Raw genomic sequence first — 16907 nt, 5'->3', positions numbered from 1 at the left:
CTTATAGTGTGCAAAGGATGAAATTCCAACCATACAAATCAGAGTCAGCCAAATGGGTCACTGTGTTCAACAACTCTCAGGTTACATGTTGTTTTGCATATGTAATGTTTGGGAGTTTTAGGGCGATTCATCAGTACTGGAGAATTATGGATGTGTTATTGGGAGTTTCTCACTTAACAGAAGGCAGTGCATCACATTTATAGGATTCTTTGTCTCAACCTCAAGATACAGAGCTGATTTAACACAATCTTCCTTGTGTAGTTAAATTGCTAAATAGCTAAATAAAATGCTGTAGCAGATTAGCTGGTGATGTTGGGCTACATGTTTTTTGGTGATTTTTGAGAGGTCACTTTAATAATATTTCACAGTGCTCCAACCTCTGACTGTAGTGCATTGTGTTCTGCGCCCTGATTGGCTGTCCAGTACAGATTGTGTTCAGCTTGTCAAATTTACATAAATCTTCAATCACTGGGATTGGGACTCTGAAGTGCTGTACTGTTTGTAAGTTTTCTCCCCAACAAGCAGACCAATGTCGACAAAACATTTTGCACCGTCAAAGGCACCTGCGGTAGCACCCAAAAGGCAGAGGAAGATTCTAACCATCAGCGTACCATTGATTCATTAATGTTGAATTCTCTCGCAGCTGCTCTTTTCCCATGTTCTGGACCTGAAAACAGGGTTTAGTCTTTGGTTTCATTCTATAATACTGGACTTATTTTTCTACGAAGGTTTAAACTTTGAGAGTGTTTAAACTAGAGAGAAAAGTGTGAAAATGTTCATGCTTGTCTGAGGAAAGTGTATAAAGTGTGTAGTGAGGTCTTTTACAGCCTTAAAACATCTATAATAATTGTAAAAAATAAAGTTGGCTACTTTGCGGATTTCACCTATCACAGGTTATTTTTAAAATGTAACTCCCGTGATAAACGAGGGACCAGTGTACTTTTTAATCACACAAAAATGAGAAAGGGGAACAAACAGCCACCTACACTGAAACAGAGTATAAATACAAAGACCGCGGAGTGCAGGAGGCTTAGCACTCGCAGATTTTTTTGTTGTATTACTGGGCATCAAATACAAGGGCATTATTGTCCTGCGTAAAAGAACATGATAATTTATTTTCATGGGTAACACTGGAAAAGTTGTCAGTGAATCGATGCTCCCTGTTGTCCTTGTTGTGTACCAGATTACCCCTGGCAGGACCTATCTCCAGCTTCACCACAAATCCTCTTGTTATTCATTCACTGAAGTTATGGTACCCGCTCAGAAGGCACTTTAAACAGACTGAACTCTCCCTTATTGCATCACAGACATTGTATGTTTCCTCCATCCGAGGCATTTAACATATGGACAAAGCTCGGAGTAACTTTGATGAATGCTCTTTTCGCGGACAATGTCTTCTGTTCATTTGGACAATTGGTGACTAAGTTCTAAGTTCAATGGTGACTAAGTAAAGGAAGGACAGGATAGAATAGGATACTCGATAGGATTTTTTTTTCATCATCTATCTGCCTCAAAAGCATGTGGTGGTTTCAATTTAAAGTGGTTCATCGTCTCCATTTGTCAAAAACTAGACTGAACAAAATCAAGGATGGGTTTGACCCCACATGTGACCGAAACTCTTACCCTGGGCTTGTGGAGAAGATAATCTTTTTTCTAATCAAATGCATTAGCCATTTGAAAAGTTGGCAGGCATTTTTACAACTACTGTCTCTTGCAAGAAATTTTGCAGATTTCTTTTCTCATGTATTAACCACATATTTTAATCATATCACTTTAGTATAGCAAGAGCCCTCTGATAGGTTTGTATCTTGAACCTATTCGCTGGAACGTTGAAGGCAATGTAATTACACAGCAAGCAAGACCCGAGTAGGCAACATTCTTTATGTTTCACGTGCATGGGAGAGAACTGGACAGGCGCCGTTCCTTCGCTTGACCCCAGTTGCTCTCGTCCGCTCTCCCGTAACACTGCTCTTTTATTGTGGTTACATGAATATGCATAGGTTCATTAACATATGACCTCTTTACATGTGAACAAAGAATACCTTGTGTGTGTGTGTGTGTGTGTGTGTGGGGTCAAACTGTGACCCCAGGAAGACTCCCCAGAGCCGTCCATCTAAACAAAAGGCACTTAGCCTAAAACAGATATACGTGTGTTTGTTATACCATATATAAGCAAGAGAAGATACGACCTCTCCTAGGAGGTGTGTGATCTATGCCAGAACACTCTGAAGAGGAGTGAACGCACTCCCCTCTTCATGCTACACAGAGTTGTTACAGACTATTAAGGATCAAACCTCCTATCACTACACAATCAATTATATACTTCTAAGCATATATGTGTAATTATTTCTAAGTATAAATGGCAATAAACAATACAAATCTAACACCCTCTTTGTCTGAGTCTCTGTGTATAAAGGTCCATGGGCGGCAGCCACAATTCAGAGATGATCCTAGTGTTCTGGCTGGGATGCTTCTCTTTTGGATTTTGTCAAATCATACTTGTCTTGTTGTAGAAATCAACTTTTGAAGTGTGAAATTCCTCAGAAGGTTGGTGTAGTCAACATAGTTCAGACATTATCAGCTCCTGGGACTCCTGGCACGACTCATTGCTTATCGAAAGAAGCTGCTTGACCAAAGTGTAAAGGTTGGGGTGATGGCTGTGGCCCGGGATGTGGAGTGATGGTGTATGAAGGTCAGTGGTTGGCTCTTACAGTCCACATGTCAAACACTGGCCACAAATGCTATCTGTATATTGGCATTATTTAGCTAACAGACCCAAATTCATCTATGTCGAGTTTGCTTGTCAGTAGGTTTATTTTTTTAACAAGCAGCAGCAAAATGAGAAAGGCTAGAAACTTTAATCAGGCAGTTGAAAATCTTAATTTAAACAACTTATAGATTCAAGCAACTGTTTGGCTGAGTCCACACATCATTAGTCAATTCAATTTTATTTATATAGCACCAAATCACCATAAAAGTCGCCTCAAAGCGCTTTATATTGTAAGGTAGACCCTACAATAATACATACAGGGAAAAAAACCAACAATCATATGACCCCCTATGAGCAAGCACTTTGGAAACAGTGGGAAGGAAAATTTCCTCTTTAACAGGAAGAAACCTCGGACAGAACCAGGCTCAGGGAGGGGCGGCCATCTGCTGCGACCGATTGCGGTGAGAGAAGGAAGACAGGATAAAAGACATGCTGTGGAAGAGAGACGGAGATTAATAACAAGTATGATCCAATGCAGGGAGGTCTATTAATACACAGTGAGTAAGAAAGGTGACTGAAGAAGAAATACTCAAGAAATACTGTTGTCCTGTAATTATATGAATGTGTCAATGAAGGCAGAAACTCTTACTCTGGGCTTGTAGAGGCAATAACTTAATGTCCCAGGGAATTAATATCTCAGCACAAGTACCAGCACTGGTGCAAATAATCTGTTACTATTACTCTATTTTATCAAATGTATTAGCCATTTGAAAAGTTGGCAACCATTTTTACAACTGCTGGCCTTTTGCAATAAAGTACAATTTCTCATGATAACATTCAACTAGTTTTGAAAAATCTTCAGTGTCAAATCATACTTGTCTGGCCTCGTAGAAATCAACTTTAGAAGTGTGAAATTACTCAGAAGCCTGTTTAGTACATATAAACATTTTTAGGTTGGTGTGGCCAACATAGTTCAGACATTATCAGCTCCTGGGTGAATTCCTGGCACTACTCGTTACTCATCGAAAGAAGCTGCTTGATCAAAGTGTAAAGGTTCGGGCTGTGGCCCAAGGATGCAGAGTGGTTGTCTATGAAGGTCAGTGGTTGGCTCTTAAAGTGCTTGTTAGTAGGTTTATTTTTTTAACAAGCAGCAGCTCAGAGTTCTGGTTACCCTGCAAACTGTCAGTGAATATTTGCAAATGTTGTTTCCATTTGTGTCCCTTTTATATGAATGTGCTCAGGAACTCATTGTCTTAAATTTCACTTGTGTCCCTAACAGTTTTAGCAGTTTAATAGAGCTTAATTCATTCTTTTTATGTGAATTAAAAGCAGGAACTTCAAATAAAACATGGAATTTAAACTTTAAATTGAATTTAAAATGTAATGTTCTGATTAATCAAATTGCTTGGGATTTGTCAACAGCAAGAACAGAATGAGGAAATGAAAGTTTACCATATAAATCTGTTAATGATTAATAATAATAAATAAACCTTTGTGAACAACATGATTACTTCCTTGTTCTGCCTTCATATTCTGTAACATCGTGCTGTTCATGTATCATGAAATCATAAAAGGAAAAGTCAAAGAGGGAAAGACCACATTTTGAAATGGAAATGGCTCTGATGTACTTCATCATTCTCGTGATCTTATCAGGTGAGCACTCACCTCATCATACACCAGATAACATTTATTTTTCATTCATTTTCACCGTTCTCACACATTTATTCACACACAGATAAACAGTGACGGGTAGAAAGTTTAGTCAGTTGTTAATCTTACAAACTATAACAACTTCTGGATTCAGATCATTCTTTGTCTGAGCCTTCCTCACACCATGATTTATCTTTTCCAGCTGTCTTACACCTCATTTATACACTGAAGATATAAAGGAAGAATGAAACAACATCTGCAAAAAATAGGCCAGTGCATCTTTGATTATAGCTACAGATGTATCTCCTCTGGCACACTACTCTGTCGTCCGGATGCATGTTAAAAATAGAAACAGCCTTCAGCAGTACTGACACAGAAATGTGGGTCACAGTCCAGAGGACTAAATTAAAGACAAATTAATTTAGTCCTCATCAATTAAAGAAATGAGAAAAGCCTTTGGTCAGGTTGTTCTTGAGTCAATCACTCCTTCTTCTCAAGTTTTCACAGTTTCTCTTATGTGTTCTGCATTTCCCTGTTTTCTTAGATATGTCAATGTATTTAGTTTGGGGTTTTTTTTTAGATTTTAAATAAAAACAACTACTTCAGCATCATTCAGTGATTTATTCTTCTTTCATATTGAAGAATTATAGAACATTTTTTCACTACCTGCTTTCTCTTATGGGAAAAAAAATCAGCCAGTTTCTTATATTGCAATTTTCCCATTAAATTCTCCCTCAAACAAATAATAATAATGAATCTCCTCTAGGTTTGACTGAAGGATCTGGTGTGTTGCCTGATGGTCCTCTGAATGCAGCTGTAGGAGAGACGGTGATGTTCACTACAACACTGACTCCAACAGAAACTCCTTTCCTGACTTTGGCCTGGACTTCTGGCGCTAAGAATATAATAACCTCTAATACTGTAAACATAACTGGACCCGAGTATGAAGGCAGGATCACCCTCTTCCCATCAACTGGATCTCTGGAGCTCAGGAGTCTGACTCTGGATGACGCTGGAGAATACTCAGTTGTTATTGTACCGGCTGGTGAAGCGGCTGAGATGGGACGGACTACACTGGCAGTATATGGTGAGCAAGTCCTGAAATCCAGCATAGCAAAGAATTGTTTTTGACGTAGAAATTTTGAGCATACATTATTTTATATTGTTGTTGTAAAATGATATTTTTGATCTGATTTATGTTATTTCATATAATTTAAAAAACTTGTTTTGCACTTTGCTTTTTGACTTGTTGTGTTGACAAATTTCTGTGTCTTGAAAGATTTCTTTTATTACTTAATAATGTCATTAAATGTATTTTATGTTCACAATTTTTTTTACTGATTCTTGATGCATGTTCAATCATCCAGGTAAGGAAATCCCAGAAAGTTGATTCTGTTCATCTGGACATTTTCGGTGGGAGAAACTTTTCGTCACTCATCCAAGTGACTATTTCAGTCTCAGCTGACTGCAGGTTTCCCCAACCTTATAATGACTGAAACTGAAAACACTACTACACTACATCCAGATGAACAGAATCCACTTTGGGGGATTGTTAAGAACAAGAAGCTGTTTGACTAAACATTTGTTGTCAGATTTGATTAAACTGAATTGCGTCATTTTTAAATATGGAGTTAGACACTAACATCTCAGAATATCATATAATACTAATCAATGATACTCATCATGACGTGGTTTAAATAATCTCATTTTTACTCATTGTTTTGTTTATTGTTTGGCCCAATGTTAGATGACATTGTTTGCTGTTTTTCTTTCACAGAGAAAGTCTCCAGTGTGTCAGTAACTTCTTTCACAGAGAAAGTCTCCAATGTGTCAGTAACTTCCAGCAGCACAGACTTGGTTGAGTTCAGTGGTTCTGTCTCTCTGTCCTGCTCTGCCTCTGGATCCTCTCTCTCTTTCCTCTGGTTGAACGGCAGCTCTGAGGTTACAGCAAGTGACAGAGTTCAGTTCACTGATGGAGGCTCCAGTCTGACTATAATCACTGTGACCCGCTTTGACCAGGGACCATTCAGGTGTAGTGTGTCCAGTCCAGTCAGTACTGGTACCAGTGATCCAGTAAACCTCTCCATCAGCTGTGAGTTACTACTTGGAAGCTCATTAAGTGAAAATATTTGTCATGAACCGGCTGTGTGGCAGGCAGGGAGTGGACCCAAACGCAAGCTCGCGGAGGCAGGAATGAACTCAAAACGCAGCTTTATTGCTGGACAGGAAGACCATACAAACTAAACTGGAAACTAAACATATTGCACGGGGAAACACACGGCCATGTATGAGGGAGAACGCGACAACGAACTGAAAGAGGCGCAGACATAAATACACAGAGGGTTAACGAGGGGAGTGGGAGCACACGGGGAACACAGGTGACACTGATAATCATAACGGGACAGGGCAGGAGTGAACACAACATGACGCATGCTAACGAGGGACTGTCAAAGCAAAACAGGAAGTGCACAGAGGTTCAGACAGGAGGAGAGAGAGCACGGGGAGAGCACAAACATAACGGGCTGGGGAAAACATGGAATAAAACACAAGGAGAGACGAGGGCTCAGATACACAGAGGGGCACACAGGGGGTAAGAGCCACAAGGGGGGAAAAACACATAAGGAACAATGTAACGGGGCAGGAACCATGGCCTAAACACAGAACAACATACCAAAAATACAAGAGAACCAAGAATGCTGGGCCAACATGGCCCAGGATCATGACAATATTTGCATACAAACATCAGAGAAAGTTTAGATTATTGCTTCAGTTTAGTAAGAAGGATAAAACTTGATAAACATATTTTTCAGTCTAATCAACTCCATTGTAAAACTATGACAGTTTACATCACACAGTGTGTTGTTCTATTTATTTACACTGGATAGAGATTTATTTAATGTTGGGAAAAACTAACAGGTACTGAAGTTGAAATGAGCCACACAAATTCACAAAAAAAAATGCTAAATATAATTTTAATTTTCATACAGTGACACTTTTTTTCATTTACTCTTATCTTTAGATGGTCCAGAAAATATAAATTTGATATTATCTCCATCACAAGGATACTTTGCTGTGGGGTCAGACATCAGCCTCACCTGCTCAGTTGGATCCAGACCTCCTGCCCAGTTTAAGTGGTTTCTGAATGGAGATCAGCTGCCTGATACTGGATCAGAGCTCAGACTGATGAATGTTCAGATGAGTCAGAGTGGAAACTACAGCTGTCAGGCCTTTAACAGCAAAACTCTGAGATCTCAAACATCTCAGCCTTCAGCCATCACTGTGCTGGGTAAGTCTGATTTCAACAGAGAATTATTGCTAATTTCAGTTGCCTTTAACTCCGTGGTGCTTTTTGTTGCTTTTTGCAAGGATTAATAAAGTATTCTGACTCTGACTCAGATTTAGGTTTTACACCTCAAAGCTGGAACTTTTTATTTACTACCACTCATTGCATAAATACTGGTTATAGCCAGCCAGTTTTCATTAAGTGAGATGTTTTTCATCTTAAACAAACAGTGCACTTCCTGTTCAGCATCATTCAGCATCATGTTGGTGTGAAGCTGATGTACAGAGTGGAACATTTAGAAGCTAAAGAGCCAATTGTCCCTCATTAATCAAAGAGGAGCAAAACAAATGGTCCTTTTTCAAACTGCTGCTCAGGAGAGCATACGCTGGTGTGTAACCTGTGCATTACAATACCTGTAAAATGACATAAAAACTCAAAAGGTAGTCTAACAAGAAAACTAGAACCAATAAGAGTCAAGAGAATGGTAAGGTGCATGTGTATACCTGTGTCTACAGAAGCAGTTATTATGCAATTACTTTTGTTCAAATCTATTTTTTTCTTCTATCTTTTGGCAAACAGAGAAAATATCAGGTGCTTCTTTCACACCATCAACAAATCTGCCAGTTGAGGGAACCTCTGTCAGTTTAGCCTGTGAGGCTTCTGGCTCAGTCTTTAGAAGAAACTGGATGAAAGATGGCTCCTACCTGACTCCGACTGATAACATGATCCTTTCTGACAATAACAGAGTGTTGACCTTTAACACTGTGAATAGGAAAGACAGTGGAGAATATTTCTGCCAGATCAGCAACCCCATCAGCAGTGATGGAGCTAAATACATCATGATTGCTAACTGTAAGTAACATCATGATCAGTTTACACTAATTGTTCATGCATACAGTAAAATCATGTTGAATTTTGAATGACACTATTGATATAATATATAGCCATGAATTGCAGAATTTTAATTTAAAAGTAATGAACACATTTATTGTTTTTACCTGTTTTTCAGATGGACCAGAAAATGTTCAAATCAAAGGTCCAAATAAGATAAATATCAAAGGCACCTTAAAACTGACCTGCTCTGCTGAATCCACACCATCTGCCAGATTCACCTGGTTCTTAAATGGGAGAGAAATTCCCAATAATTCAGCTGAGTACATTAAAGAAGAGGTTGAATTATCTGACAGTGGCAACTACATCTGTCAAGCATGGAATAATATAACTGAGAGAACATCATCATCCGTGGTGCATGGACTGACTGTAACAGGTACCTGCTTGTACTGATACCCTTTTATGTTGTGTATACATGATAAAAATGATAGTTTATCACTCAGTAGCTTTATCTGAACATAATAACACAACAGTTGTTTTTAATACCTTCACAAATGCTGTCCATCTAATCTGACTGAGCTGGAGCTGTTTTGCAAAGAAGAATGGGCAAGGATTTCAGTCTGTAGATGTGCAAAGCTGGTAGAGACATACCCTAAAAGACTGGCAGCTGTAATTGCAGCAAAAGGTGTTTCTACAAAGTATTGACTCAGGGGGCTGAATAATTACGCACACCCCACTTTGCAGTTATTTATTAGTAAAAAATGTTTGGAATCATGTATGATTTTCGTTCCACTTCTCACGTGTACACCACTTTGTATTGGTCTTTCACGTGGAATTCCAATAAAATTGATTCATGTTTGTGGCTGTAATGTGACAAAATGTGGAAAAGTTCAAGGGGGCCGAATACTTTTGCAAGCCACTGTATGACAAGAAAATATGAAATATAAACTCTGTGATGACCTTCACTTTTCAAGGTAAGTTTGAAATTTACTATCACTGGTAATTAAGAAGGAACAATTTTCTTAATTAACAAGAATATTTTTCTACTTATGCAGATAATGCATTTTTAGAAGACTTCTGCAGCTGCAGGAGGAGTAACATTATAATTTTTGTTTGCTTGATATCATATAATGTTGAACAATATATGTGAAGATGTTTTATCTACTGGATTATTAGTCTGCATCAATAATTTCAATATCTTCTCTTTTATAAATCTTCTAATATGTATGTTGCTGCTTTATTTTAAATAAAGCTTCATGTGTATATATATGTGTGTGTGTGTGTGTTTGTGTGTGTGTGTTATTGTTTTATAGTAAAATAAGACAACCAACACGTCACAGTTTTGTCCCTGGCTTTTATATAAATGTATTACTCATCACTTACCAAATGTAGTACTATGATTACATGAATTTGCACATTAATGTTAAAATCTACCTACACACTGTTTCACAAAGTGTGGAGAGGGGCCTCTTGTCGGGACTGCAGGTGTGCCACAGTGATAACAGAAATTCAGTTTGAAATTATACTATTTATATATTTATGTAAATTTATCTAAAAGTGGAAATTTATTTTAAAAAAAATTCAAATAAAACTGATAACAGGAGTTTGTTAGTTTGTGGTTTTACTCATTACTCTGACCTAATTTTACTCTTCTTTGTGTCCCACTTGCTTTGCATGTGAATTGGTAGAATTAGCAATTTTTGGCCAACAGCCTCTGTTGTTTATGTTTTTGAATAAACATTCAATGAAGTACATCACTCTTTCGCTTGTATTTTGATTAGAGTGAAGATTTAAGAATGGATTGACCCCACAGGATGTTCTGGTTTAAGTGGGCAGCAGTACTCTTGACTTTGGGAATGCCTGTTCCTACATGTTATAAAAGGTCTCAATGATGAAATAAAACCTGAATCTGATACTTTTGCTTCATAAACTGTGACCTGCTACCCTCATGTGGATTTTCTGTGGTTTTGAGAGCAGGATGGTGACTAAAGACATTAAGGAAAGCGGTAAAGTTGTTTTACTGAGCATAATATTTAATTGCCCCTGAGGTCCTACAGTAGTTTCTGCAAACTGTAAACTGCTCTGTCGTCCCAAAAAAAGTCCCAAAAAGTTCAGAATTTGATGTTGCAGTTTTTAGTCCAAATTTTATATTAGTGATGTAAATCATGCTTCTGTTGTTCTTCAGTTTATCTTCTTTTTCAATATGAAACTCCTTCAGTAACAGAAACATAGCCTAACGTGGATGTTCTTAAAACTTTGGCAGCAAATTTTTACTTAACCCTTTAATTGTATGAAACACGGTGATCAGTAGCATCATAAAAGCCATAGAAATTATACAAAACAGTGGGCGGATGTTTTTATAGGCACTAATAAGTCCTTACAGTGTGCAAAGGATGAAAGTCCAACCATAAAACTCAGAGTCACCCTAATGAGTCATTGTGTTCAACGACTCTTTGCCTACATGTTATTTTGCATATGTAATGTTTGGGAGTTTTAGGAGATTCATCAGTACTGGAGAATAATGGTTCTATAATGGTGTTATTGGGAATTTCTTAGTTAACAGAAGCCAATGCGTCACATTTGTGGATTCTTTGTTTCCACCAATGAGGCTGATTCAACACAGTCCTCCTTGTGTAGTGAAGTAAATATAATTGTTAAATGGCTAAATATGCTATAGCTGATTAGCTAGTTACTTTAACACCACGACATATATTTGCACACATAATTGTCCTTTTATGTATATTTATATTTATACCTATATCTCTATATTTATCTCAATATTTATCTATCAATATATCTGTTTTTACACTCAGTTTATATGAGTGCATGATGTTTGTTGTATATTTGCTTCTTCAACTCAATTTCCCTCTGGGGTTAATAAAGTCTTTCTAACTCTGATTCTTTGGGCTGGATGTTTTGTTTTGTTTTCCAGAGAGACTAACGCTAGTAATCACAAACCTTTCAAGATACCTTTTCTCTCTTTTTTACAAAAATGACTGCTCAAAACATATTGATATATAGATATTATTGCTTATTTTTAATCAAATAAAAACAGGTAAAGGGTATAAACATTTTAAACTTTAATCAGTCAGTTGATCATCTGTATTAAAACAACTTACTCAGGCGACTGTTTGTCGCTCCTCATTTGTGAGTCCTCCATACATCATATGTAATAAGCTCACTTTGTACAAAAAACAAACAAACACTACAATAACATTTTTGCATTTCTGTGATTATGTTATCAAATTATCTCATATCTCTCTCATCCCTGAGCGAGACACCAGTGTGCACATTTGGCTGTTTGTGTAAACATTATGTGTTTACAAATAACTTAAAACTACATACATCCACATAGTACATCCACCATTTTAACAAATATAAGTGCTCTCCAGGCAAAGACAGCAATGCACCAATCAAAAGTCTGTCCAATTATAAAATCAAACAAAGAGAGAAATGATTGGCAACTTTATGTCATCTTTATTTTGCTTCCCCAGACCAATCGTCCGAATGTGCTTCAGGTTGTATTGCTGGAATTGTCTTCACATGTTGTTTAACCATTGCTGGTGTTTGTGGTGTAGGATACTACTTTCATAGGAGACAGTAGGTGGGGAATTTCTTTGAATTGTAACCAAGCAACATAGTAATTATTACAATTTTAATAAAATATTGTTTAGGAATCAGTAGTAACTTTTAACAAAACATTCATATTTTACAAACAAAATTCCTGCTTTACTCACAAAGTCTGTATTAATTTTTTACATTTAGAACCAACAAAAATCCACAGACACATAAAACAAGTGTAATATTTTAATGTACACTTGCACATTTTTGATAGCAAAATTAAGAAAGTGGAGAATTAAATCTCTGTAACAAATGCTGTTTTCCTGGAACAAGGAGAACACGTGTATGAGAACACTTCCACATATCACAAGAAGATGTAAACTCTTTGACTGATTATATTTTCATTTCAAGGTAAGTATTAAATTCACTGTCATTTCTATAAATACTTTATAGAAGAAACAACTAGACTGTTTTTTTTCTTTTCTGTATAAAAGTTTTTTTTTTTTTTCATTATAGTCCAACTAATGACCAGTTACAGCATGCAGTTGCTAAACTTTTTTTTTTTTACTTATTCTGCAGATGAAACACTTGTTAAGTCTCCAGTTGCTCCAGGAAGATACAAGTTATAAATTATTAGGCATGCGTCAATAAATGTGAAGTTTAGAATTTTTTAGATTCTTCTATTTTTAAAAAAGGGGTCTCTGTATCTAGCATCTCATTGATTACTTGAAATAAAATAAGTAAAATAAGTAAAATAAATACACCCAATACACAGAAGTGGTACCCCTGGCATTTATAAGTGATAACATCAGTTATCACTGATACAGGATCAGAAACATTCAGATGAGACACCAAGGTAACTGGAGCTGTGAGTCCTTTAACAGTAAAACTCTAAGATTTCAAACATTTCAGCCTTCAACAATCTCTATATTGGGTCAGTTGTGATTACAAGGTTTTTTACATACTACAGTATTGTCACCAAGTGTTTATGCCCTGTCCTTATCTTCAACATCATGCTGCTCTGTTGTATCTTAATTGCAACTTGGGGATAAATAAAGTCTATCTGATTCTGAAGTCTCTACCTGCACCCTCAGTCATTTCTGTTTGCTAGTTATTTGTCAAATCATTGAACCTTTGACATTAAACTGGAGTTGCTCTACCTGCCCAACACTATCCTCAGACAAACTGGTGTTAGTGTGAAGCTGACGGACAGAGAGGAGCACTTAGAAGCTACAGAGCCAAAGAAGGGTTCATTTTGAAATTGCTGTTCAGTAGAGTCTGTGCGGACTGTATTAACTTGAATAGGTAAATGTTTAACAAGTTTGAAAACAGAAACAATGCCTGTATTTACTTATATTTACAAATCCCCTGTCATAAACTTCCTTTATGTTTTTAGTACTTATTCAGACAGCACTGTTGTTGTTGTCACAGTCTGGTGGAGGCAGACTGTATGGAGTGATGAAGAGGACTCAAAATGCAGACACCAAGGCACGTGGAACAAAACTTGAATTAACAAAAAGTGAGCCGTTTAATATGGCTGATAGAGAAATACAAAGTAATACATGAGGCAAACAAAGATGAGAATAAACTATAACCTAAACTGGCAAACCTAAAAATAAACATGAAAAACCCAAAACATGAAACTCTGCATGATACAAAGCTACCTGGAACATGGAGGATGGAAACGTGGCACAACAGCCAACCTGACACTGAACAAAGGAGGACAGAGGACTTAAGTACACAGATAGATAACGAGGGGATGGGGAACAGGTGGGAACACAGCTGGAACAAATCAAGCCTAACAAGACAAGGGGAAGCAAAACTAGAAACACTGCACATAGGAAGGGACTTTCACAATAAAACAGGAAACAGAGTGGAATGTAGACATGACAACACAAGCTTGACAACATGAACCAGAAGACAAGAAACATGACAGAACTAAGTGAAACTAAACTAAACTTAAGGCAACCAAAAGATAATCCAATTACTCAACATAATTAAATGGATAACTTAAAAACTCAAAACATAAACAGAAAACGCTGGGTCAGAGACCCGGGATCGTGACAATTGTTATTTCTGTTCCTCTTTGTATTACGGTGGCCCTGAGGGGCCAAATGGACTGCAACTTCAGAAAACACCAGCAAATAGAAAAATGCTTCAAAAGTGCACAAAACACAATGGAAATTGAAAAAAGAAAACAGAAATAGGGGGGAAAAGGAAGAAAAACAGAAGTGTTTTGGGGACACATTAACAGCATTGTTTGAAAGAAATGACAGCAAAAGTCTTAATTTTATCTTATTTTTACTTGGGCACCATGTGTCCAACATTACATTTATTGTATTGATAAATTAAACTGTATTTCATTTAAAAAATTACAGCAGTGAATTTAACTGTTCCAAATACTGAGTTTCAGCAAACATTCTAGGTGGAGTTATTTCTATTTCATATCACTTCATATCTTTTTCATCTCAAAGACAAATATCTCTTAAAACTGTATATAAGGATGCATCATCTATGAAAGAGTTATCTCTTTCATAGGTATTCATATTGTTCTTTTAATATATTGACACCACTACATTTGTCTGAAAGCTCACTTAAAAAGAAAAATCACAAGATGTAATAATTTGCATGTTTTTGATAAAATAAGTAGACTGATATATTAAATGTTACTTTATTGGGTGAGAAAATCGGGCCATATCATAACTGTCTGAATTCATATAGAATAGATGAAAAATGAGACTCAAACGTTTGTTAAATGGGTCTAACAGGACAGAGATGATACAACACATAACATCCTTATAAAATATGATGTAACACTATAGATCAACTTACTTCAAAATATGTATAAGCATATAAATATAAGCATATAAACATCTACAGCAATATGATGCAACAAACACAGCATATTATTCATCCAAAATAATCCATGTTTCACATGACTGAAGAAAAAAATACTCTCATTTATTTTCAGGTACATTATGCTGCTGATACTTACATATTTCAAGTTTCTGAATACAAAACTTTTTACAGTTTCTTATACTTTTAATACTTTTTACTTGAAGTATCTCAGTACTTTCTCCCACACTGAAAACACTTTAATAATAAAATTACTTTCACATTAACTAAAAGGATCGATTCAGGACAGAAAAATAGTTATTTTAAACTTTTCTAGCAGTCCTTCACAAAGACACAATAGCCTGTCTATTTTTTCATGCTCTCTCCATGTCTCAGCTGTCTCAGCTGTTGCTGGCTCTTCTTCATCCTCCGCTTCCTCACACACTGGTAACTTTGTCCTGATGTATCATCAGGGGTGGAAAGCCTCCATCACATTAGCTTTCTCTCTGAGACACCACAAAAGATCTGCAGCAGTGGGTTTCTCGGTCTGTCCTGACTCCGGACACTTGCAGTTCTCACACATGGAAATCAAATGTGTGATACGCTGCAGGATTAAAACACAAGTGGAACTTACAAATATATATTAATGCTTTTATTTTACAATCAGAGACAAAGAAAAAGAGAGAGAAGGGAAAAGTGCAGATCAGACAGAACTGATAATAAATTGTAAAAACGTTTAATCTGAGCATCTTTGTCGTCTCTCATAAAAACCCAACTCATGCTCAGGTGGTATACACTACTACAAAAAAGCATAAGGAGTATTTCCTGCTTGTGTTATTAGGGGTGCTAAATAAAATGAGAGATAAATTTAACCACAAAGTTCTTCGGTTACTAAACTGGCCAAAAGTCTGGCTCCTGTGAATAAACTACCATTCTTTTAACTTAACGAGTAAACTGTCTGCTAGTTTCTCCTTAAAACAAATGTCTGTTTGACTTGACACCACCAAACAGAACCAGCTTAGGCAGCAAAAAAACCAAGCTAACATTAACATTAGTGTATTCAATCCTGATGTTTGTGTGGGACTGTAAACGTGATATTTAGCTGAGTGGCGGGGTCCTCCTGTCCCCCACGGCTTTCTGCCAAGGTTTAGGCAGCATTCACAACCTGTCGACATTTTTCAGATTGTTCTGTTGTGAATATTATAGCATTATTTAGAAATTAATAAGTTTGCAAAAAGTGTGTCTTCAAATTGCTAGATAGAGTCGTATATCAGTCAGGGTTCCTGAGATTTAGTTCAGTCATGTTCTCACCTGTTTCTAGTCATCGTCATTATCCAGTGTATTTAAGCCCTCAGTTTGCCTTAGTTCTTTGTCCGAGTCCTTGTGTGTGTTTCCGGTTTATGTCAGTCCTGACAGTCTTTCATGTTCACTTTATCCAGCCTTCATTATAAATCCTCAGCAGTCCTGCATTAGGGTCCTTTTTCCATTCTCCACACACCAGACCGTGACAATATCAGACAAGAATGAGACAACATTCCTCTCCAAAAAGTCCAGCAGCTGGTCTCCTCAGTTTGGACATTTACCTGCTGTTGTTAAAAGAAGAAGGGATGCTACACAGTGATAAACATGAATCTGCCCCAATATTTTTGAGATGTGTTGCTGCCATCAAATTTAAAATGACCTTGTTTTTTAAATGATGATTTAAATGGTGCAAACAGTGATTTGCAAATCATTTTTGTTTGTATTCATATTTCACACAGTATCTTTTCTGATTTGGGGTTGTTGTTACTGCTACTACCGATACATGCTGTATTTTTGGGCAAACCATACTTTGAACAATGCAGAGAATGATATTTAGTGGTACAGGTTATTTATTTGCTTCTTAATTATTTGTTTCCTGTGCATGGCAACAAGAAAATGAGGGAATATACATTTAGTATAAAACTGTGTTAATGATTAACAAATTCAGGAAGTTTAAAGTTTCAAAAGAACAACTTTACTTCCTTATGCCACCATATATTGAAATTGACATTCATT

At 36.7% G+C, this 16907-nt stretch overlaps 1 protein-coding gene across 1 annotated transcript; it reads left to right on the top strand.

The window, feature by feature from the left end:
• Positions 1 to 4245: 4245 nt before the first annotated feature.
• LOC120442654 (carcinoembryonic antigen-related cell adhesion molecule 6-like) lies at positions 4246 to 9134 on the top strand. Its single transcript, XM_039619534.1, has 6 exons — positions 4246 to 4363; positions 5127 to 5447; positions 6138 to 6452; positions 7380 to 7646; positions 8223 to 8495; positions 8653 to 9134. Exons 1-6 carry the CDS (start codon positions 4318 to 4320, stop codon positions 8925 to 8927), a joined length of 1497 nt encoding a protein of 498 aa, XP_039475468.1. The 5' UTR covers positions 4246 to 4317; the 3' UTR covers positions 8928 to 9134.
• The last annotated feature ends 7773 nt before the right edge of the window (positions 9135 to 16907 follow it).

This window comes from Oreochromis aureus, linkage group 11, assembly GCF_013358895.1.
Source record: "Oreochromis aureus strain Israel breed Guangdong linkage group 11, ZZ_aureus, whole genome shotgun sequence".
Taxonomy (NCBI): Eukaryota; Metazoa; Chordata; class Actinopteri; order Cichliformes; family Cichlidae; genus Oreochromis; species Oreochromis aureus.
This window is presented reverse-complemented; position numbering and strand designations above follow the sequence as displayed.

Excerpts from the sequence above, each read along its gene's own strand:
- LOC120442654 (XM_039619534.1), top strand. The coding sequence starts at position 4,318 with ATGGAAATGGCTCTGATGTACTTCATCATTCTCGTGATCTTATCAG. Across the intron at positions 4,364-5,126 it reads CATTCTCGTGATCTTATCAG|GTTTGACTGAAGGATCTGGT; the intron begins GTGAGCACTCAC and ends AATCTCCTCTAG. Across the intron at positions 6,453-7,379 it reads AGTAAACCTCTCCATCAGCT|ATGGTCCAGAAAATATAAAT; the intron begins GTGAGTTACTAC and ends TCTTATCTTTAG.